The 22440-nt window shown below is 38.1% G+C and overlaps 3 protein-coding genes, 1 long non-coding RNA gene and 1 other non-coding gene across 9 annotated transcripts; 4 read left to right on the top strand and 1 right to left on the bottom strand.

Annotated features, from left to right (window-relative positions):
* Positions 1 to 142: 142 nt before the first annotated feature.
* Positions 143 to 1566, bottom strand: LOC111496446. The gene is made up of 2 exons (XR_002720459.1): positions 1023 to 1566; positions 143 to 459 (listed from the first exon to the last, which is right to left on the bottom strand). It is a non-coding gene; the product is annotated as an uncharacterized LOC111496446 (long non-coding RNA).
* Positions 1567 to 8035: 6469 nt separating this feature from the next.
* LOC111496396 (AT-hook motif nuclear-localized protein 10-like) lies at positions 8036 to 11742 on the top strand. Of its 2 annotated transcripts, XM_023146808.1 has the most exons (6): positions 8036 to 8147; positions 8721 to 9257; positions 10121 to 10173; positions 10635 to 10766; positions 10888 to 11049; positions 11201 to 11742. In XM_023146808.1, the coding sequence occupies exons 2-6, from the start codon at positions 8771 to 8773 to the stop codon at positions 11471 to 11473; spliced, it is 1107 nt and encodes a 368-aa protein (XP_023002576.1). In that variant the 5' UTR covers positions 8036 to 8147; positions 8721 to 8770; the 3' UTR covers positions 11474 to 11742. The 2 variants fall into 2 exon arrangements, with proteins under 2 accessions (XP_023002576.1, XP_023002577.1); XM_023146809.1 differs by lacking the exon at positions 8036 to 8147 and having other exon boundaries at positions 8249 to 9257.
* Positions 11743 to 12160: 418 nt separating this feature from the next.
* Positions 12161 to 12263, top strand: LOC111496661. The gene has a single exon (XR_002720502.1). It is a non-coding gene; the product is annotated as a U6 spliceosomal RNA (small nuclear RNA).
* A 315-nt stretch (positions 12264 to 12578) lies between these two features.
* On the top strand, positions 12579 to 15767 carry LOC111496397 (increased DNA methylation 3-like). 4 transcript variants are annotated; one of them, XM_023146812.1, is made up of 5 exons: positions 12582 to 12713; positions 12991 to 13052; positions 14373 to 14423; positions 15105 to 15330; positions 15440 to 15767. In XM_023146812.1, the coding sequence occupies exons 4-5, from the start codon at positions 15162 to 15164 to the stop codon at positions 15709 to 15711; spliced, it is 441 nt and encodes a 146-aa protein (XP_023002580.1). In that variant the 5' UTR covers positions 12582 to 12713; positions 12991 to 13052; positions 14373 to 14423; positions 15105 to 15161; the 3' UTR covers positions 15712 to 15767. The 4 variants fall into 4 exon arrangements, with proteins under 4 accessions (XP_023002579.1, XP_023002580.1, XP_023002582.1 ...); XM_023146811.1 differs by lacking the exon at positions 12991 to 13052 and having other exon boundaries at positions 12579 to 12713; XM_023146813.1 differs by lacking the exons at positions 12582 to 12713; positions 12991 to 13052 and adding an exon at positions 12922 to 12955.
* A 4505-nt stretch (positions 15768 to 20272) lies between these two features.
* LOC111496076 (protein CUP-SHAPED COTYLEDON 3-like) lies at positions 20273 to 22392 on the top strand. The gene is made up of 3 exons (XM_023146349.1): positions 20273 to 20586; positions 20663 to 20937; positions 21843 to 22392. Exons 1-3 carry the CDS (start codon positions 20397 to 20399, stop codon positions 22236 to 22238), a joined length of 861 nt encoding a protein of 286 aa, XP_023002117.1. The 5' UTR covers positions 20273 to 20396; the 3' UTR covers positions 22239 to 22392.
* Positions 22393 to 22440: the final 48 nt, after the last annotated feature.

Raw genomic sequence — 22440 nt, 5'->3', positions numbered from 1 at the left:
CCTCCATATTTCTCATTTAAATGGAAATTCTTCACGTAGTTAAATGAACATTCTCTACTCTCCTATAGTACATTTTAAAACATATTTGATATGACTCTGAGCACATCAAAATAAGTGAGGAGTCATATGCCAACTTGAAACATTGATAAACTTGTATCTTTTAACTTAAAGAAACTTAATTCTAGAGTCACGGGTCAAAACTACAACTTTTGAGGTCATGGCTCAAGGCCCCATTTGACCCTATTAGGTTTGTCTCTAGCATCATAGACGACACTATCACTTCGTTTTTGTTTGGCTTTAGATTTACGTTCGTTTCCACTATTTTTGATGCATTAGATGACAACACCATCCTCTTTAATCACGTCATGACACTTACTTTCCTCTAGGCCTTTGTAATGACTTCAATCACCATCTAGCTGTTGCCCTTGCTGTCTTCCTCATCGGTCACTGCTGGAATTGCTGCATTGAAAAATTAACACATATTATTGTTTGAACACACTCGTTTCTATCTACAACCGATGTGGGATCTCACAATCCACTCCCTTTGGGGCCTTACGTCCTCACTAGCACTCTTTCCTTTTTCTCATCGATGTTGGACCCCCCAATCCACCCCTCCTTCGAAGTCCACGTCCATGTCCACCCCCCTTCGAGTCTCAGCCTCCTCACTGGCACATCGCCCAGTGTTTGGTTCTAATACCATTTGTAACAACTCAAGCTCACCGCTAGTAGATATTGTTCTCTTTCGGCTTTCTCTTTCGGGATTTCCCTCAATGTTTTTTTAAAACACGTCCGCTAGGGAGAGGTTTCCACACTCTTATAAAGAATGTTTCATTCTCCTCTCCAGCCGACGTGGGAACTCATACATATTCTATTAAACATACGCTAAATCATATCAAAAGTGTTCAAAGTTCAAACAATGTAAACAACCGTCACAACTAATACCTTAATTCCCTATCTAAACTGAACTGAACATCAGCTGAAGCATTCAAGTTAGAATCAAAGAAGTAAGAAAACGCAATTACCCTTCATTCAACGTAGAGGCATACAAATTTGTTCTGAAAAGAAAGAGAATCCAAGTTGGTGAAAAAGGGCACATGCTAAGACCTTCCATCTAGCTGCTAAATCCAGCACGTGCCCTGCCTCTCCAACATGGCTCACTCTTCCTATCTCCCAACTCACAGTGGCCTCCTCAAGTTGTAGTCTCTTAGGCATTTTATCAAACACCTTATAGGCCTATAAAAGGAACTGCAAGAACACACATATTTAAACAGATATGGGCAGCCCTGAGACAGAGTACACATAATATTCCACATGTTAATTTAAAACTTATCTGCCAACAAAAAGGTTTGTTGGTGAGAATGGGAAGCATGTTATGGGTTGGGTAGTGGTTCATCTTGTCTTGTATATCAAATAATTCATAACCCATCAGTGGATCTGCGCACTGGCGGCCAAATTGATGAGTGGGGAGGAAAAGAAAACAGAGAGAGAGCTTCAATGGCTGCCAAACTGGCCACTTCAGGCAGACATGGGCGTCACCAAATGCCACCAACTTGGAAATGCTAGATCTAAAGGTCAGCAGGGAGTCCACAATTAGCTAATTATAATCAATTTATAAGCAAAGAATATACCTGAGTTGTTATAGGCTTTTTAGGAAGCCCAAAAACAAATCCACACAAACTTATGCAATATTATGTTGTAACACTATTATGTAATTCACCTTGTAATTGATACAAATGATTTGATCTAAATCATTTCTGTGAAGATACGAGAATGGAGATATTTTATACAATAAATTTGTATAAGATTGGACTATAAAATATTTAATCTCTAGAGAAGAGAAAGTATTAAATTGTCTCTAACCTTCATGGCCACTTGATTTAATAATTTTCTGTGAGGTCCCACAGTTGGAGAAGGAAATGAAACATTTCTTATAAAGGTCTGAAAATCTCTCCGTAATAGATGTGTTTTAAAATCGTGAAACCGACGGTGATACGTAATGGACCAAAGTAGACAATATCTGCTAGCAGTGGGCTTGAGTCGTTACAAATGGTATTAGAGTCAGGTTCTGGGCGGTGGACGAGCAAAGATGCTGGGTCCCCAAGGGGGTGGATTGTGAGGTGGTTGGAGAGGGGAACGAAGCATTCCTTATAAGAGCATGGAAACCTCTCACTAATAGACAAAATTTAAAACCGTGGGTCAAAGCGGATAATATCTAATCAATACAATCATGAAAGTGATTTGATTTCATAGCTTTTGTACATAAGGGGAGTTTACCTTGCAGCATGCACAATGGTGTCATTGGAGGCCGGGCATGAAAGGGGCTAAAATATGATGTGATAATGAAGGAAGAAGACTCCTCGAGCTTCTCGTACGTGTGCGGGTTCGGAGCAACCTTCTTGTCCGAACCAAAACCTGTTAAACTAGTATAGGAGTTGGAATGTTGGATGGAGACCGATGATCATGAAACACTGCTTGGACAAACTGTGTTTTATCAAGGTTTCCTCTTAAAAAGCATATAATCTCAAAAGTACAAAAATGCAACAGCTCGAGACTACCGCTACCAGATATTGTCCGCATTGACCCGTTACGTATCGCTGTCAGTCTCACAGTTCTAAAATGCGTCTACTAGGGAGAGGTTTCCACACCCTTATAAGGAATACTTCGTTCCCCTCTTCAACCAATGTAGGATCTCACAAAAAACTTGAACCAGGAATACAACCAAGTTAGCTCGTCCAAAGAGGAGAGAAAATGTGAATTTAATAAAAGCATATTTAATTCTTCATATATGTGGACGTGTATCGTTTACGTGTAACGCGCTTGTCTGTGGGTACGTCGCTTTCATGCATAAGACAGACTGTCTTGATTGCATGGAAGAAACTAATAGAGCTATCAAACACGAAAATCCTATTTATATAGAATTTGAGAAATACTTTCTCTTTTCTCTAGAGAGGAGAAACTATGAATTACTCGATTAGTTCAACACGAAAATCCTATTTATATAGAATTTGAGAAATATTTGTCATATAATATATTGGGTTGATAGGGTCGGTTCAGTTGAACCATCCACATCATCATCTTCTTCCTCCGGAAGAAAGAAGATGCGTGTGGACTTTGCGCTGTCGCCTGAAAATGTGCCTCCCCAACTCTATTTAAAGTGTTTCTTCCCTCGATTCTTTCATGAAAATTAAAAATGGTGTTACAAGGAAGAGCTAGGGTCAATGAGAGAGCCAAACCCCATTGTGCAAGTCTCGTAATCAACACTTGCGAGAATTACTCATCTATTTACTCTGTTATATGAGAACGAACAAATTTAATCCCGTAAAATTATGCTTCCAATTCCTTGTTTGGTTTAGTGCCAAAATAATAGGCATGCTAAATGGACTATGGAAGTCAGTTTCACTATGCAAATCAAAGGACAAACTCTCAAAAGTTTGTAACTCACTCAGCATTAAGATCGAGTCTCATATTATCATCTTGTAAAATATTAATCTTCTCAATTTATGAATTTAATATTTTGTGATTGAATCTTATATAAATTTATTGCCGTATATTCTCACTTACATGTCTCCACATGAATGATTTTGATCAAATTGTTTGTAGCACTTACAAAGTGATTCATATGACACTAAACTTTATCCCTATAATATAGACTTTTTAAGTTATTACTTGAACATGATCCTATATAAATTACATGGACCTACCAAACGGGCTTCCGCACCCCTTAAACCTAACCCGTCGGGCTAGCACTCACTAACGGGCTGCCAAACATCAGGAGGGAAAGAACTTGCATAGATCATGGCGAACATAAATTTCGTAAGTTTAAAGGTACGCGTACGTACTAATCTTAACGAAGAAGTATTCCGATGCTTATGACAAAAAAAAAAAAAAAAAAATGCATGAGGTTCCTATAGTTTAAGATCATGACATAAATTCATGATCCAAGTCAATCCTTCATTATCATAAAAATCATAATTATAACATGTGTAGAGGTCATGGAGCACGTGTCATAATACATAATACAATTCATCTAACCAAGCCAACAATAGAGCTACTTAATTGGTTGGGCTATGCCAGAGTCACTAAATAATTCTAGAGCTAACCAAAATATGTTCATCAATTTCTGATTTGACCTATGTGGATCCATGATATCAAATTAGACTTAATGAGCTTAACTGCTCATTAACTTAATTAAAGGTATCTAATAATTCAAATTTTTAGCCCAAAATATTTTGAATTTAGAGACACGGGTCATAGTGACCTCAAATGCCTCTAATTCATCAAAAACAACTTTGGAAGGGTTGAAAAAGTAAGAAATGAATCCAAACAGCCCCAAATCGAGTTGAATATGTCGTCCAAGCCGAGTCAGAGTCAAAATTGAGTTACTAAAGTCGCGTGCAAGAGGGACAACTTAACCGAGCCACAAACGAGTGGAAGGCAAGCAGTGACCCCAAGAGTGGTTCAATGTCACAATAACACTCTTGCGACAGTGGGATAGTGATTGTTGGACACTTGTTTTAACCCAACAAACAAGTCAGCCTTGTGAAATTTGCACTTCGCGAATAATATCAACGTATGCTCGATCTTCGAGTCACGTTTGAGAGAATTATTTTAGAAAATGTGAGCGAGAAAATACGTTGAAAATAATTTTAAAGAAAGTAATGTTATAAGCTAAAAGCAAGTAGGCAACAACAATGACTTTGATAGCATATAATCGAGGTACGAAGAATTGACAACTAATCACATCCCACTTTAATATATTTTGGGGTATTTTAGCCTTAATTGGTGTAGACATGATTTAGTTGACCGTTCATACAACCTTGTACTGATACAACAATAATAGTAAAGATCTATCTAATATGAAAGCAAGTAAAAGAAGTTTGAAACAGGCATGGGACCATGGACAACACGTCTTGGATAAGCATGATTGAGACATTCAACATGCGGCCACAAACAACACGCCTTGGATAAGCATGACCGTGACATCCTCCCCTACTCAATTGGTTGACGTCTCTGTCAATCAACTATTCGCGAACTCAGTGATGTAAGATGAGACTGACTTCAGGACTTTCGACGCACATCCAACTAATCTCGGTATTGAGGAGCTTCTTCCAATCTTCTAAGAACAGTTGAAAATCACATTTCAGTTCGTTGAGTCTTTATGTCTTCTCTGTTGAAGTCTCTCCTAATTTCTTCGCTGGAACATTCCTCTTCTTTGCATGAGGTCGTGTTGTCTCCTTGTGCTTTGATGTCTTCTTATTGGGATAATAATGTTTCAAGTTACTAACTGTTTCTCCGTCTTGAAACTTTCGTGCCCGATGCTTCTAACTGGCTCTTCTCTTCATTCATCTAGATGGTACTTCTCGATAAACATGCGTTGCTTCAAAGGTTTGTCTCTATTTTCCTCCCTCAGCGGAGGTGTTGGCTTGATGTGTCTCCGTAGTATTTGGGTGATCACTGACAACAGTCTTTTTGAGTCTAATGAACCCAACTGTTAGCAAGTAATTTAGTTATTTATAGAAATCAGCTAGTTCAGATTGAGTCGTATGACATTTATTTGTGGTAGGCGATCTCGCCCCCGACATAACATCAATCTCGTGATCAATCTGTTCATATGGAGATAAATACTTTATCTGACTTTCTAGTCTTGTGTCGTGGTGTTCATGTAGTGGCCACAAGGTTTCTGTCGGAGTGAGCTCACTTTAGCTCCCCTCTTTAACTACGACAATGGCAGCGAGCGTTGGTTCATCATGGCTAAGATCCTTTCTCAACTGTAGTGCCGACATCATTTTTACCCCTCTCGATTGAGAAGTGTTTATTTGAATAATCGTCGAGTTGGACCTCGTTACTATAAATCATTTTGCTAGGGGCATGAGAATTGTGTAGAAAGTCCATCCCTAACACAGTTTTGAAGTCATTCATCTAACTATCATAAAGTTAGTTTGTCTAGTTCAAGTCTCGAGTTTGATTGGAGTTCTCTTTGCAACTCCTAAGACAGGTAAAGCTACCGAATTGACGACCATCATCTTTTTTTGTGTCTTGATGTCAAAGAAAGTTCAATCGTTTTGCTTCGGTCTCTATCATGAAATTGTGGGTGGCTTCAAAGACAAGAATCGTGTTCCTGGCCGCTTAGTGATTAATTCGGGTCTCAACATACATAAGACCAAATTCCACTAGCTCCTCTATCTCTTCCACTCTCTTCCGGAGAGAGGACGACCCCACACGAGGGTGTTCAACATTTTCAACTAACAATATTTCTGTTTCTACCGTCTCATACTCGGCTTCTGAATTCACTTCGAGTTTTGCTTGGAAGGTGTATAATGCCGCTTTCTGTGGGCATTTAGATTCTTGATGGGATCCTTTGTATATGAAGCAAGACGAGGAGCCTTGGCTTTCACTGTGACTGTTTTGGTTGTGACGTCTCCACTATAGAGTTCTACCTCACTATTGGGAGGACTCACATTCCCTTCCTCCACTTTCGAGTCTGACACTTTCCCTACCTTTGGGGGAGTTGCGTCGATAATTCTTATTCACACCACTTACGGACGCCTAGTTCTACCTTATCTCTTGGAGTTGATCGATACTAAGGTCAAACAGTAGTTCGGTTGTAGCATAAGCCGTGGAAAGGTCTTAAATTCTTTGTTCGTAAAACTTCATTTTCACCCACGACCTCAACCCCTCGAAAAAATAGAAGACTTTGTTTTTCTTGGACATATCACAAATATCTAACATAAGCCCAAAAAATCTACTTAACGTAGTCTCGAATATTTTTAGTATTCCTCAACTCTCTTAACTTTCTTCTTGCGATTATCTTAACATTCTTTGGGAAGAATTGAGAGCGGAGTTTTGTTTTTAAGCTCTCCCAAGTGTCCACAGTACATCGACCATCTTGAATGTCCATGTACTTGGATCTCCACCATAACTTTGCATTGTCGATTAGATACATTGTTGTCAACTGACCTTCGCTTCTTCTGCCACATTATTATGTGGCTTGAAAGTACTGTTCGAGTCCAAAGATAAAGTTCTCAAGAGCCTTGGCATCTTGAACTCCACAGAAGAACTTGGGCTCCGGGACCATGATCTTGTTAAATTGTACTACACCTCTTGGGGTTTGGTTCTCCACTGCTCTCATGGTGTGATTTAATATGGCACCTAAACCCACCACTTGAGCGGACCACTCCAAGGGTTGCTCTCAAATCCTCATACATTTCTGTGACCATCTAAACGATCGCTTGTTGGGCATTGTCTAAGCCCTTTTACCGTTCTTCCAACAAAGCTAGTTAAGCTATCCCTATGCTAGAAGGCATGAGCAGTTGTGGCATTGTCTGCTAGGGCCCATCTATTTTTTAAGAAAAAATTAATCTCATTCATGCGAGATTCCAAAAGCCCCATTCCATAAGGAACTTAAGTCATACACAATAACTACTCTTTGATTTCATCCCATCGGTGAGTTTGGGTCTTGCTTAGTTATTTTGCAGCCGACATGTTTGTGTACTACTTTGTAAGGAGCCAAATCGGCTCTAATACCACTTGTCACAATCTCACTCTTACGGCAGCGAGACAACGATTGTGTGGTACTTGTTCTAACCTAGCGAACAAGTCAGCCATATGAAATTCACACTTCGTGGACAAAATCGAGTCACATTTGAGAAAATTATTTTAGAAAACGTGAGCGAAGAAATACGATGAAAACAATTTTAAAGAAAGCAACGTTATAAAAGCTAAAAACGAGTAGACAACAACGACTTTGATAGCATATAACCTGAGTATAAGGAATTAACAACTAGTTACGTCCCCTCCGTTACATTTTGGGGCATTTTAGTAGTGGGGAATCTTGAAATACCCTTGCACTTTTTATCTGCTCCTTTTTTTAATTTTTTTTTTTTTTTAATTTTTTAATTTTTCTTCTTTTTTTTCTCTTCCCCCAATAAAAGCCGTAAAAGGAAAGTAATCCCTAATTATCAAAATAAATATTTTATAATTAAAACCACAAATCATCCCATAATTAAAAAATATATTTAAATATTTCTCATTTCCGCATTTCTTTTCCAAAATGTCCTTTGAACAAACCCTTCGTTTTCCCCTCCAAAACCCTAACTTTTTTCCTTCTCCTTTGATTATCACTCTCCACTAATTTTCCTATTTTACTTGTAAGTTTGTGGTAATTTTCTCCATTTTTTCCTCATTTTCCCCCATTTTTTCCATCTTTCTTTGATTTTTTTCATAAATAAAATCAATATATTTCAATTTTTCTTTGAATTTCTTTTTGTTCCTTTTATTAAGGATTAATTTTCTCATTTTTTGCATGATCTGTTCTGTACTTTAGCCAAATACTCTGTTAGCGCTTTCAAGTTAATAGGATTTTTCTCCCTTGCATTTCGTTGGATTTTGTTAAGAAATTTGAGGAAATCTTGGACTTTTGGGGTTTTAGGGTTTTTGTTAATTCTTGTAAACATTACTTCGCTTTGGTTTGATTTCGCATTTAGGAAATCATTAATCAGCTTCTTAGTTTTGTTTCTGTTAATTCTTTGTTATCATTTCTAGCACTGGTGTGGGTATGTTACAGATTGCGAACTAAATACATTTCAAAATCTTCATTAGTGTGATAGATCTTGGCTTTTGCGTTTCCGTATTTTATCGGAATAGAAATCATGGCTGATTATCGAGATGATGATCCAAAATCACGTGATTCTTCTTCGCGTATTTGCACTTTTGATTTCCAGGTTTTCGGTAGAGTTTTGATTCGAGCTGCTGAGCGAAAGAGAGGAGCAAAATGTCGGGATCTGAGACTGGTGTGGTGACGAGTAGGGAGCCCTTTAGCATCGGCGTTCAGAATAGCTCCTTACAGTCGCAGGCGGCGGCCCAAAACATGCGATTAACCTTCAGCGCCGATGGTACGGCCGCGTACAAGCCTGTAACTCCTTCAACCTCACCGGCCTATCAGTCCTCCATGGTCGGAGTTTCTGGTAATGACGGAATTGAGGGATCAGCTGGTGGGGGGTCTATATTGCCTCATGGTTTCAACATAAATTCGGTGGGCAGCGAGCAAACAAAGAAGAAAAGGGGGAGGCCGAGGAAGTATGGACCAGATGGCTCCATGGCATTAGCTTTAGGTTCTGGGCCGCCTTCAGGAAGTGGAGGTTTTTCTCCTTCAACTATGGCTAATCCTGCTTCAGAGGGATTAGCCTCACCAAATTCAATGAAGAAAACTAAAGGCAGGCCACATGGTTCTAAGAAAAAACAACAATTGGAAGCTTTGGGTAACTAAATATTATAAGCGTCTTGCCCGATAGATACTCTTCCTTGACGAGATCCAGTTGGGTCTCTGGATTTGATGCTTACTTGACTGCTATTTGTTATGCTCGTTGCTTTAACATTATGTATATTGTATCTTTCACGTGGGCAATGGTAATAATAGGAATATTCTAGATTGATAGCAGTTTTGAGTTGACCAATTTACTGTGATTATTTATATGAGTTGTTTGGAATAGGTATATCTAATTGGATTCCTTATTGTTTACATGCATCATCTCTGTCTTGAAGCCTTAAAAAGTATGGAAAAGATAGTGATATCTATCCGGGAAGTTGGATTCTTTTATGTCCTAGATGAGATTGTAAGCATGAAATTACGTATTTGCCCTTTTCGTTGTCTTGCATTTTCTGCTATGTGCTTCTTAAAATGATAACAAATCTTAGTTTTTATTTCCCTATTTCCCTTCCTTCCTGTGTTGTTTGACCAATATTTGTTTAGTCATTTAGTCGCATTTACGTCAAGACTAATTAATTGTTGTTATGGAAATCTAATTATCTTTACGAAATTGCATCGAATGTTGGAACGCTAATCAAACATACCTTTTCTGGTGGAATAGACATCTCCTATTTGTCTATTACTGTTTTTCCCATTCCTTTTTTGTCTTTTTTTTGTGTGTACATGACTGAAATTATAATGTTTCACTGTAATAAGAAGACAATAACAGGTGAAAAGGAAGGGAATCTTACTTTGGTTGACTTTATAAGTGTCCAAGCGTTGCTATTGTTTATCTTCTAAACTATTGTGTGATAATTATTTTATCTTGGTTGTCTTATTGAAAACTGTGTCTTACTACAGACCTATTACTTGCAGGACCAGCTGGTATTGGATTCACTCCACATGTTATTGATGTGAAAGCCGGAGAGGTTCTAATTTAAAATACTCTCTGACCCTTTTTCTGGCCATCTCAATTATTTTTACTTATAATATCAGCATCTTGAATGACTAAACAATACATTTTGTTGCACATCCAATGTAAATTATTGTTATATTGAATGCTTTTTGGATGCCCTTACTGTTTCCTACATTGTGGCACTGAATTGTTCATGAATAGAAGGTAAGATGCTTATTGTCACTTTTTACTCTTGCAACAGGATAAAAGCAGAAGCTCGTGGAATGTTGTCATGTCTTAACTTTTTTTTATTCTCAACTTGAAGTCCATGAGTGTATAGTGTACCAGGATTGCTTTTTTTGCAGGATGGATTTATTAATAACACTATTTTCAACTGCGCATTCATTTCTTTCTCACATCCTTTATGCTCATTTTATTCTTACGTTCGTTTTTCTGCCCAAGTAACAATAATTTGATTGGCGCGCGGTGTTGCAGGATGTATCGTCGAAAATAATGTCTTTTTCTCAGAATGGCCCTAGGGCTATATGTATCCTCTCTGCAAATGGAGCAATATCGAATGTGACATTACGTCAATCTGCTATATCTGGTGGAACTGTTACTTATGAGGTTTGTAAGCTCATGCTGCATATATAGTTTTAAGACAGATAAAACTGTGTTTCCTTGCATTTGTTTGAAGGATAATTGTTAATACAAGTTTATGAGTTGCTTAGTTTTTGTCATCATGCAGGGCCGGTTTGAAATCCTGTCACTCTCAGGTTCATTTCTGCTGTCTGAAAATGGTGGTCAGAGAAGCAGAACTGGTGGTTTGAGTGTGTCTTTGTCTGGTCCAGACGGCCGAGTGTTGGGTGGTGGTGTGGCGGGTCTTCTCACGGCTGCATCTCCTGTTCAGGTAAATTAGTTTCTTTTCCATAGACAACTCAGTCAACACTTAATTATCTCTCTGCTTGGGCTTCTCCACAGAAACTTTGGCTAGTTTTTGATTTCTCTATCCAGTTTTTTCACTTAGACATTGGTTCTGCATTCTGGAAACGAATATGCAGGTGGTCGTGGGAAGTTTCGTAGTCGACAGCAACAAGGAACCGAAGTCAGACAGCCAAACAGAACCCGTCTTCGCCTCGCAAATGCCAAACCCAGTTGGCTTTGGTCACTTAACAGGAGGAGGAGGAGGAGGAGGAGCCAGTAGTCCTTCTCACGGGACGCCTAGTGAGTCTTCCAGTGGCGACCCTGACAGCCCCCTTAACAACAGCTCTGGAGCCCGCGACGACAACAACAACAACCATCCACAGGGCATGTCTGGCATGCCATGGAAGTAAGTATCCTAGCAATTCAATCTAGCTGTGACACATGACACATCGCATCCACACATGGGTGTTGTATTTCAAAAAAGTTTCAGTTTTTAGCATGATAATAGCAAGAGCAAGTTAGGGAGAGATTCAGTTTCTGATGTTTTGGTGATCAAACCCGGTTTGTCAGATTGTATCATTGAGTTTTGAGGTTAGAAGAAGAGTTGGTTTTAGATAGGCTGTTAGTTCTGTAACTGCATTGTTTACCTTAATCAATTGCTTTCCCCTTGTTATCTCAACTTTAAATTCATGTTGGAATTATCGTTTTGACAAAATAAGCTATTTTTCTATGAACATCTTTTAAAGAATTAATAATTTAAATTAGTTTTTTAATTAGTTTTGGTATTTGATTATTTAAAATGCTTAGTTTTACTCATTTCATATGATTTAGCAAATTGGTGTTTATAGTTGACCTATGATTACTTGTAATTTAAAAGTTCAATTATAAATTTATTCTTTAATTATGAGGTTTTATCAAACCAAAAAATTGGAGAATCAGAATTTTTATACGAAAAATAACTCTTTTGGTCTTTATTAACTTTGTCAATAGACACGGAAATTATAAGTAATGCAATTATGAAATTAACGTAGAGTTCGGTTCTCACTCATTAAATGCTGGTTGCATTCTTAACACTTGCAAGTTGGATAAGAAGCGGCGTTCTAGTGAATAACGGGGATATTCGATAAAATTGGAACGACACAGCAAATATTAGCATGACCTTTGTGCAAGGATGACATACTCAAATTGAAAAATTATGTTGGAGCTAGACCTTACTCATAAGAGGTGGACTGTAAGATCTCAAGAGAAGGGAACGAATCATTTTTTGTGTAGAAACGTCTCCCTAGTAGACGCATTAAAACTACGAAGGTTAACTACGATATGTATATGTAACAGACTAAAACAAACAAAGATCATTACAAATCTCCTAATCTTTCCGGTTGTGTGGCTGGTTAAAATGTAATATAATAGAAGTTTTAAAAATAAAAAATTTAAGCAAAGGAAAAAAAAAATTAGAGGGGCAAAATTTGAACACATAATTTATTGTCTCCTTCGATTTGAAGGGCGAATGAATTTCTTGGGCTTGTTTGTCAACTTAGCTTTCTCTCTTTCCTTTTTGAACTTCCCAAAAGCCGCCTCCTGAAGAAGCTGCCAATTGCCCACACCAAGCCTCCTGAAGCTGTCAAAACCCGCCTCCAACACCACTTTCAGGTATTCTCTCCGGCCACCACCACCCTTTTCTTCATCTTTTCATCTTGCTTTTCCCGTTTTCCGCTTTTCTCTCTTCCTCTCTGTGTATTGCCAAACGTCTTTCACAATGTGATTTGCAACTTTTTTCAATTATTTCTCCAACATTGCTTCCGTTCTTTATTTCTCGATTTTTCTTCGGGGTTTAACGCTCATTTATTTTGTGCTGATTGCGGCTCTTCTTCTGGTCGCTCGTCGCGAAATCCGTATGTTATTTTCTTGTTCTTGGTTGGTTCTTCAGTAGAATCCCTTGCTGTTTTCTTCTTGTTTATGTGCACACACAAACTTACAAATCATACAGTGGTGGGGAAGGAAGATTCATGTTCTACCCTGTATTTGGTTTTGAAACTTTCAACTTTTTTAACCCTAAACTCAGAATTAGTGATGAAATTAGTACCTCTTAGCTGTATGAAAATAATTGCTAAACCAAAATCAAGCCAAACAAATGGGTTTTTTAGATCCATTCACTGAGTCAATAGCATTGTCCAGCCATTGATAACTCACAACTACTCCCAAGTCTTGTAAAAAAAGAAAATTCAATGCGGGAAGGTATTGGTTTCGTGACTGGACGATTCAGTAAGACGAAATTTAAAACTGAACTTCATGAACTTTACTCAAGAATCAATAAGATTGCTTTACGTGAGATCCTCCTCGGTTGGAGAGGGGAACAAAACATTCCGTATAAGGGTGTGGAAATCTTTTCCTAGTAGACGGGTTTTAAAACTATGAGGCTGAAGACAATATGTAATGGGCCAAAACGGATAATATATACTAGTGGTGGGCTTGGATTGTTAAAAATGGTATCAGAGTCAGACACCAGGCGGTGTGCTAGCGAAGACGCTGGGCCCTTAGGGGGGTGGATTGTGAGATCCCACATTGGTTGGAGGGGGAATGAAGCATTCCTTATAAAGATGTGGAAACCTCTCCCTAGTAGACGCGTTTTAAAACTGTGAGGCTAACGCTGATACGTAATAGGCCAAAACGGACTGTTACACTTTTTGTGATTCTCTGGATTTTAGGAGCTCCCAGCCTTTGCTATGTCACCACTCTGGGAACATATCTATGCTTTAGATTCAAAATTTATCCCATTGTAATTGAAACGTTTTCCTTATTCTAGAGCTTCATTTCTTCAATTGAACAGGTCAATTTTCTTTCAAATATGTCTAAGAGATCCTTCTGTTCTTCATAAGATGTGAAAGGACTGGAAAATATAACTTCTCATATAATATTTAATGATTCAGTATCCATTTGAATATTTTTCGTTTAACAAGTCCTGGTGTGATAATAATTTCTTACTTTTCCCCCTCTGCTAGTGCTGTTGGCCGCGGATTTGATTACTGATCTTTTAGCTATGTGGTTCAATCTTTTTGATCCACTTGTTAAACTTCAAAATTTGATAGCCATATTTGGGGTTAGACACCCCTTCATCTGTCTTTGAGGAGCAGTCGTCTCTTACAGATTCAGGAATATCAACTAAATTATATAGATTATTTATGTGAGCAATAACTTAAAATATCCTTGCATGAAGTTCAATATCTTTCTGTCTTTGCTTGTCAAACAACCATTTGAAGGATATAAACATAGCCAAATTCCTAATTGTGAGTTTATTATTGTAATTCATAGGCATTGGGATATAAACATGGCCTTTCCTTCTGAATCGAGAATATGCTGCAGGTATGTAGAATCCTGTTTCTGTGATGCGTATCATATTGACATAAGCAGATTTATAGCATGCTCGGGTCAACTGGCACGATTTATTCTGTGGTTGGGCTTCGATTTTCAGTTTACGCTTTCAACCAGCATGCATTGCGGTGAAAAGAGAGTTCTCTATGCTTACACAAGTATTAAAATCTTTAGAAGAATATTATGGAGCAATTATTCATTGACCTTCAAATATCTTGTTGCATGTAATCCAGATTTGTCTATGAAAAAGAAGTTCTAAATCAGTGCTTGAAATTTAAAAGGGCATATCTCTTAACGAAGTTACTTCATGGTCCAATACCTTTATCTGGTTTATTAGGTAATGAATTCCTTTTAAGGCAAAAATGAAACAGGTTAGAAGCACCCCACACACCCTAGAACATACACACGTTCAGGTAAATAGCGAAAGCGTGAGAACCTTCTGGCAAATCAACTTATCCCGAACTCGAAGAAACGGTTCACTTATTTTGTGTAAGTTTTTTCTTCGATGATAGTGTAGAGGGAACGAACATATGACAGCAACCATTCTAAAGCGTATTTAGCATTTGATATTTTTCAAATTGTACTCATTTGTACTAAGGTTCCTTTGATCATCATGGATTGTATGTTTCAATATCTTCTATCCCCATTAAGATCTGTGTGCCTCATTAACAGGTGAATTGAAAACATCAAACAAACAATCTACAAAGTTCCATAAGTGGAGACTGGAGCATGGTCATGGAAGGCCATGGCGATCATATGAAGCTGAAGCCATCAGTTATTCTAACTGGAACAGCCAAGGAAGGTAGTTCTGGCCCTCCGATTGGTCTTGTCGATATTGGCGTGAGTGAAGGTGCATACCTTTTCCGCGTTGCATTGCCTGGTGTACGGAAGGATCGAAGTAAGCTCCTTGATTCGTCTTATTTTTCTCTCAATCTAGCATTCGTGTAGAACTCATCCTTTTATATGTTTGCTTATTAGAAAGATAATCAACTAGATAATTCTTCCAGGTAAGGTAAAGTTTGAGATCAAAAGCGATGGTAGGGTTCACATTGAAGGAGTGATGACAGGTCCAGGCCTTTTGAAGGATTCATCAGCTATGTATCAGATGAAAGTGCAGCAGCTGTGTCCTCCCGGATCTTTTACGGTTTCTTTTAAACTGCCCGGACCAGTAGATCCACGGTTGTCGTCTCCTAGTTTTCGGCCCGATGGCATTCTGGAAGTAGTGGTTATGAAGTCCAGAGCACCTCCAACAGTGGCTGATTCCCTTCCTCCGCCGTGAGTGTGATGGAGGTAGGTACATGGTTTTGCTGTCTCCTTATGTTAGTTTTCTATGAAAAAGGGTCACTTTACAACGTAGTTTAGCTCATTAACCTGTTGGTTTTGGAGTTTGAATTATGTGTTTAACAAGACCTTGTCGTTAATGTTATAACTTTAATAGTTAAATCACATGTTGAATGTATTATTAGGGATTATGGGTAACATTCTAGGTGGACTTGTTTTGTACACCTAGAAAACAAAACCCTTTTCTCTTGGTCTTAAGCACGTCTCATTGGCCTATTAACCCGATCGAAACTAGTCTACCTAGGATGTGTTGTTGACTATATAATCTCTAATCAAAACCATTATCGTTTCATATCAAGTAAGATAGTGTTCGGTAAGATTAAAGTGTTTGGTAAATTGATACTAAATTGTTAGCGATTTATCTATAATAACCAATATTATGTGATTTTTTGAGATTGCTAAATTGAAATGCAAATAAGTTTTATGTAAATTATTTTATAAACAATATTACCTTTCTCAATATCAATACCAAACGCAACCTAAAAGGGTTGTTACTTTAAGATTTGATTTTAAATTTGTCGGGAAATTAATCAACGAGATTCAAAAGCAATTGTGAGTAAAGCTAGTTATGATATTTTTGAAGGTAAGCAATTGGTTGATATCGACCTTAATATAAAGACATGCTAGATGATATGTGAAGGTGGGTGAAGTTTAATGATGTTATGAAGAGGTGATTAGCTGGAGTACTAAGGTAGCATCAAAGGGATAGCACCATACCTCATATTTATCAAAGGAACATGATACTGTTTGCCCTGTTCTTAATCTGGAATCTGCACTAAATCACTAGTGCACAATGAGTGAACTCGAGGTTGATTAAGTTATTCTAAGGTAGTAGGTTAGATGGAAAGTTGTTAAAGGACATTAATTTGAGGAGTACCAAAAGGTACTAAATCACTAGTGCACAATGAGTGAACTCGAGGTTGATTAAGTTATTCTAAGGTAGTAGGTTAGATGGAAAGTTGTTAAAGGACATTAATTTGAGGAGTACCAAAAGGTTCAACAGCTTGAGATTATGTTATGAAATTTTTTTTTATAGGTTTACCTAAGATAACACACCGTCGTTCGAGTAGTGGTAGGTTATCACACTCACAAGCATACACATAGTAAAGTCTCAACCTTGAGGAATGGGTAGGACTATGTGATGTCAGTATTAACGATAGCAATGCCTCAGTCTCATAAACAGTTGAGATTTCAAGTTATATCTTATTGAAATCTCTTACCACCACAAATATTAGACAACTATTGGTATGACACTATTTTAAACTTTATATTGAAACAATCAATGTGTTGGTGCATTGGGATGAGATAGGGAGTTGGGTTTAGGGTAAGAGGTAGCCCAAGTCACTAGTGATGTCTTACAAAAGATTGAGGTAAGAATGCAAACAACCTAGAATACACGAACGATTTACGCCGACGCGAGGTATAGAAACTTGGAGTTTGAGGTAGTCGATAAGACTCTTGAAGGTGTCCTCAATGATAGATGTCCTGAGGTTCGGACGAAAGGGCAAGCTAAGCTCACGATTAATCGGACCCTTCAACATTCTAAATCAAATTGAACTAGTGGTATACAGATCAACCATACCACTGTCCCTCTTCGTAGTGCATAACGTATTCCACTTATTCATGCTTCACAAATACTTGACTCACTTGACACATATTATAGATTACGAACCGCTCTAGATAGATGAAAACTTAAGTTATTACAAACTTAAGATACTTTCAAAGGAAGTTTCTTTTAGATATGTATGATATAACAACCAAAAAATTAAAAAGTAATAATAATAATTAAAAAAAAAAAGGTTGTCCCACATCGATTAGATTGAGAAAGTGGAGAGTTGGACTTCGATATACAAGGGAGGTCCCTTGGCTTATTGAGTCACAACAATTGCTCCGTTTCTCCCACTTAGGTAGTTCGGGGTCAGTTGGAGATTTCATTTTCTTATAGCTCCACCTCGGCTTCTTGGTTGATCTCGCTTGGGTCTGATATGCGCAAACCCTTTTCTAACCTTTTAATTCTTTGAAAGCCATTTTTTTACACTTTTCCCCGTGTGCAAAAGGTTAATATGGCTACTTTTTAAATTAATTTAAATTACTTAGCTCAGTCAATTTCGAGATTAGAATTCTAAGTTATGATGGTAGACTCCCCATGGAGAATTGCATTTCAAGGAGCAACTTTTAACTAGCATAAAGGGAGTGTAGTGACTTCAATTTAAGTTAACTAGGTAAGTGACTTTATTATTGACTTGGTTGGATGAATTGTATGGTGCATGAATGACACGTGCTCTATAGCCCCTCCCTGTACCATACTTTTTGACTTTTTGATGCATATAATGTTATATTATATTATGACAAAAGCTATTTTATGGGATGTGTGATACCCTAAGATGTTTGTGTTTGTTATGTAACTTATTCCACGTGTATGATGCATGATACCTCTCTGTGATATGTTAGTTCACTTCAAGTTTATGAAATAATGTTAAGCCACGTATGTTATTTATGAAAGTTATGTTTATGAAAAAACAAATGTATGAAATGCATCACACGTATATGTCATGATTTAAAACTATGAGCATCTCATGCATTTTGTGTGTCACGTGCATCAGGGTACTTCCCTTTATACTGATTGCAACACATATACTACGATATTATGTACATCATGCGCGATCCTTTCCCTCTACGGCTTTTCCAGGATGAGTTTGCGCTAATCGAATGCTAGGTCTAGAGATAAGTATACGAGCCTCCTAAAGGTCCATATGGGCATACATAATAACAAATGAACAATGCAAACAATCGATGATAATCACGTATAATCAAAGAAAAAAATTATGTCAACTTGAACCTAACTCAATAATTTACTTACCATCTATAGGGTACCCAACCAATCTATAGGGCACCCAACATGGCAAGAGTAGATTCTTAGGCAGTCCATCCCCTTCTTGTCCAATCTTCATACACCTATCATTATTATTACAATCATAGCTTATCTTCCCTTCCCGACGAAGAATCCAAGGCCTTCCACTCATCGTAGTCAATCTGGCCTTTGCTCTATTATTTTCTCCATAGCCCATTTGAGGTCGGTCATAGCCTTCGCTTTTAATGAATATATGGTCTTCAATTTATTTTGACCTCACACCAAAAGCCCCACAACCCCCTTCAGTTGGTCACCTTCTTTATTATATCACTTACCCTTTCCTTGCCATCGCCATCGCCATCGCCCCCTCCCGTCAATGATCTTCGTCGATCACCGTTGCGGTTTTGTGAGGGTTTGGCCGTGGCATTGCCTTTTTTTTGGGTCTTTTTTTCTTGGTTTTAAGTGCTTTGATGTGGGTTTTGGTTGTTCAAGTGAAATAAATGAAAAAGCTACTGACTTTGAGTATTAGTTAGACTAGCCCCCACTTGGTTTTTCGATTGTTTGACTTGTTTCATGCACCAATGGCATTTGGAAAAGGGAAAATTAAGAACCAAAGAGGGTGTAATTGTTCTTTTGACTTGACCTAATTATGGAAAATTGTATTAAAAAGGTTAAGTTTTGAAAGTGTTCTCCTTCACTTCCTAGAATTGATAGATTGTGTTACATTTATAGAAAAAAAGTAGAAATATAACGTAAAATTTTGGCATTTTCGAGTATGAAAGTTAACAAGACTATAATCAAAATAAGGTTGTAAAGTGATGTAACAGTCTAAGTCCACTGTTAGCAGATATTATCCACCTTGGATGTTATGCATCATCATCAGCCTCACAGTTTTAAAACGCGTCTACTAGGAAGATGTTTCCACACTTTTATAAAAAAAATTTGTTCTCATTTTCAATTGATGTGGGATCTCACAATCCACCTCCTTGGGGTCCAAAGTCCTCGCTGGTATACCGTATGAAGTCTGGCTCTAATACCATTTGTAACAGCCCAAGTCTACTGCTAGCAGATATTGTACATTTTGACCGCCTCACAGTTTTAAAACGTGTCTCTAGGGAGATGTTTGCATATCCTTATAAGCAATGTTTTGTTCCCCTCTCCAACCGATGTGAGATCTCACAATCTACCCCTTTGGGCTCAACGTCCTCGCTGGCACAACACCCGATGTTTAGCTCTAATACCATTTATAACTACCCAAGTTCACCGCTAGCAAATATTGTCTGCTTTGTCTCACATATCGATTGGAGAAAAGAACAAAACATTATTTCTTATAAAGGTGTGGAGATCTCTCTAGTAGACGAGTTATAAAATCGTGAGATTAACGGCGATATGTAACGAGCTAAAACAGACAATATTTATTAGCAGTAGACATGAGCCGTTACAAAAGTAGGTGTAAAACAATTTAACATAGTACCAAAGAAGAAAAAGTCGGGAGATTCAGATCGAACTTAAAAAAGCATCTTCTTTAGAGCTTTGATTTAGCATTCAATGCCTTTTTCCATTGACCCATCAATTCGTCTACTCTTCAACATTTTCCTTTCTTTTGTCCTTTCCAAAACTACTGGTCATCCAGAAAAGGTGAATAATTGCAACAGTGTTCATCATCATCATCATCAGCCCCTTCATGATGTTGAGTTTGAGTTCATATATATTTCCTCACAATTTCAAAAGGGTCTCTCTAAAATCTCTTACAATTCTCTTATATCTACCAAATGTTTGGAATTGAAGAAGCTGATAATGGTAAGGACAAGCATGGGCTGCCACCAGGGTTTAGGTTTCACCCTACCGATGAAGAGCTCATTGTCTATTATCTTGCTTCAAAGACCTTCCAAGCTTCCAACTTTCATGGGGTTAATATTGCTGAAGTTGACCTCAATAGATGTGAGCCTTGGGAGCTTCCAGGTACTAATGAATTATGCCATTTTTTCGTATCAAAATCTGTTCTTTTTGATTTGATTATGACTGTTTGTGTTTTCAGATGAGGCAAAGATGGGTGAAAAAGAGTGGTATTTCTTTAGCTTAAGAGTTAGGAAATACCCAACAGGGCTTAGAACCAACCGAGCTACGGTGGCTGGTTACTGGAAAGCCACCGGAAAAGACAGGCAAATTCATAGTGATTCCAATGGAGTGAAGCTTGGAACGAAGAAAACTCTTGTGTTCTACAAAGGTGGTGCCCCTAGAGGACTCAAAACCAAGTGGGTTATGCATGAATACCGCCTCCACTCTGATCTCGCTTCCCGTAATGCTTGCAAGGTTACTATTAATTTATGTCTGTTAGAAATCACGACTCTCTAAAATGGTATGATACTGTCCACTTTGAGTATAAGCTCTCGTAGCTTTACTTTTGGTTTTCCCAAAAGAGCTCGTACTAATGGAGATGTAATGAAGATGTATTTCTTACTTATAAATCCATGATCAACCCGTTAATTAGTCGATGTGGGACTTCTCTCTCAACAATCCTCCCTTCGAGGGAAGTACACCATAGAGTCTCCCTGAGGCTTATGGAACCCTCGAACATTCTTCCCTTAATCGAGGCTTGAGTCCTTCTCTAGAGCCCTTGAACAAAGTACACCTTTTGTTCGACACTTGAGTCACTTTTGACTACAACTTCGAGACTCACAACTTTTTTGTTCGATACTTGAGGATTCTATAAGAGCATAGGTCTGATATTATGTTAGAAATCACGACTCTCCATAGTGGTATGTACGGTCCATTTTGAGCATAAGCTCTCATCGCTTTTACTTTTGGTTTCCCAAAAGATCTCGTACCAATAGAAATGTATTTCTTACTTACAAACCTATGATCAACCCTTAATTAGTCAATGTGAGACTTCTCTCCCAACAATCCTCAACGATCTTCCCATCGAACAAAGTATACCATTTGTTCGACACTTGAATCACTTTTGACTACACCTTCGAGGCTCACAAGTTCTTTGCTCGATACTTGAGGATTCTATTGACATGACTAAGTTAAAGGCATGACTCCGATACTATGTTAGAAAGGACAACTCTCCACAATGGTATGATAATGTCCATTTTGAGTATCAGCACTCGTGACATTACTTTTGGTTTTCCCAAAAAATTTCATATAATAGAGATGTATTTCTTACTTATAAACTCAGATCTCCCGATTAACCAAATCTTTGTGGTTTCATGCAGGACGAGTGGGTTCTATGCAGAATAATACACAAATCCTGTGAGAAAATCAAACCCAGAAGATGTCTCCAAGAGTCTCCTTTGTCGGTTCCCTCTCCCGTATCTCTGCCTCCATTATTCTCGGACGAAGCTCAAACCGTAGCCCACAACGACATTCGATTCCAAGCCGCTCTACAGAACCTTCAGCGCCACGAAAATGGCGTCGAGAGCTTCATCACAAACAACCCACATTTCATTTTCCAATCAACCCTCTTACCCTTTGGCTTAAACCTCGACACCCACTTGTCTCCGCCGTCGCTTCAAGGGACGACCAGCAGCACCGACACCCACTTGGTTGATGTTGGTGGGTATGCAGGTGGGCGTGGTGAGTGTGATGAAAATTGGTCGGGAGGGTGGTGATGATTGGGTGTCGGATCAGATGTTTGTTATTTATATTCTCCTTACACGGATCTCGAAGCATTTTGTTTTCTTGTTTTTTTGAATGATGCTCGAAGATCAATGTAATAGAACAATAATGCTACTTGGAACTTCATTTATTGCATTCTTGAAAGTATTGAATCTCCATCGTTTAGGTTTGTTGTTTTGACGACCAAATTGTGGG

The sequence above is a fragment of the Cucurbita maxima genome, unplaced genomic scaffold (genome assembly GCF_002738345.1).
Source record: "Cucurbita maxima cultivar Rimu unplaced genomic scaffold, Cmax_1.0 Cma_Scf00022, whole genome shotgun sequence".
Lineage (NCBI taxonomy): Eukaryota > Viridiplantae > Streptophyta > Magnoliopsida > Cucurbitales > Cucurbitaceae > Cucurbita > Cucurbita maxima.
The sequence above is the reverse complement of the archived record's forward strand: the minus strand, read 5'-3'. Positions and strand labels throughout refer to the sequence as shown.

Excerpts from the sequence above, each read along its gene's own strand:
- LOC111496396 (XM_023146808.1), top strand. The coding sequence starts at position 8,771 with ATGTCGGGATCTGAGACTGGTGTGGTGACGAGTAGGGAGCCCTTTAGC. Across the intron at positions 10,174-10,634 it reads TTGATGTGAAAGCCGGAGAG|GATGTATCGTCGAAAATAAT; the intron begins GTTCTAATTTAA and ends GCGGTGTTGCAG. Across the intron at positions 10,767-10,887 it reads GTGGAACTGTTACTTATGAG|GGCCGGTTTGAAATCCTGTC; the intron begins GTTTGTAAGCTC and ends GTCATCATGCAG.
- LOC111496397 (XM_023146811.1), top strand. The coding sequence starts at position 15,162 with ATGGTCATGGAAGGCCATGGCGATCATATGAAGCTGAAGCCATCAGTT. Across the intron at positions 15,331-15,439 it reads TGGTGTACGGAAGGATCGAA|GTAAGGTAAAGTTTGAGATC; the intron begins GTAAGCTCCTTG and ends TAATTCTTCCAG.
- LOC111496076 (XM_023146349.1), top strand. The coding sequence starts at position 20,397 with ATGTTTGGAATTGAAGAAGCTGATAATGGTAAGGACAAGCATGGGCTG. Across the intron at positions 20,587-20,662 it reads TGAGCCTTGGGAGCTTCCAG|ATGAGGCAAAGATGGGTGAA; the intron begins GTACTAATGAAT and ends TTGTGTTTTCAG. Across the intron at positions 20,938-21,842 it reads CTTCCCGTAATGCTTGCAAG|GACGAGTGGGTTCTATGCAG; the intron begins GTTACTATTAAT and ends GGTTTCATGCAG.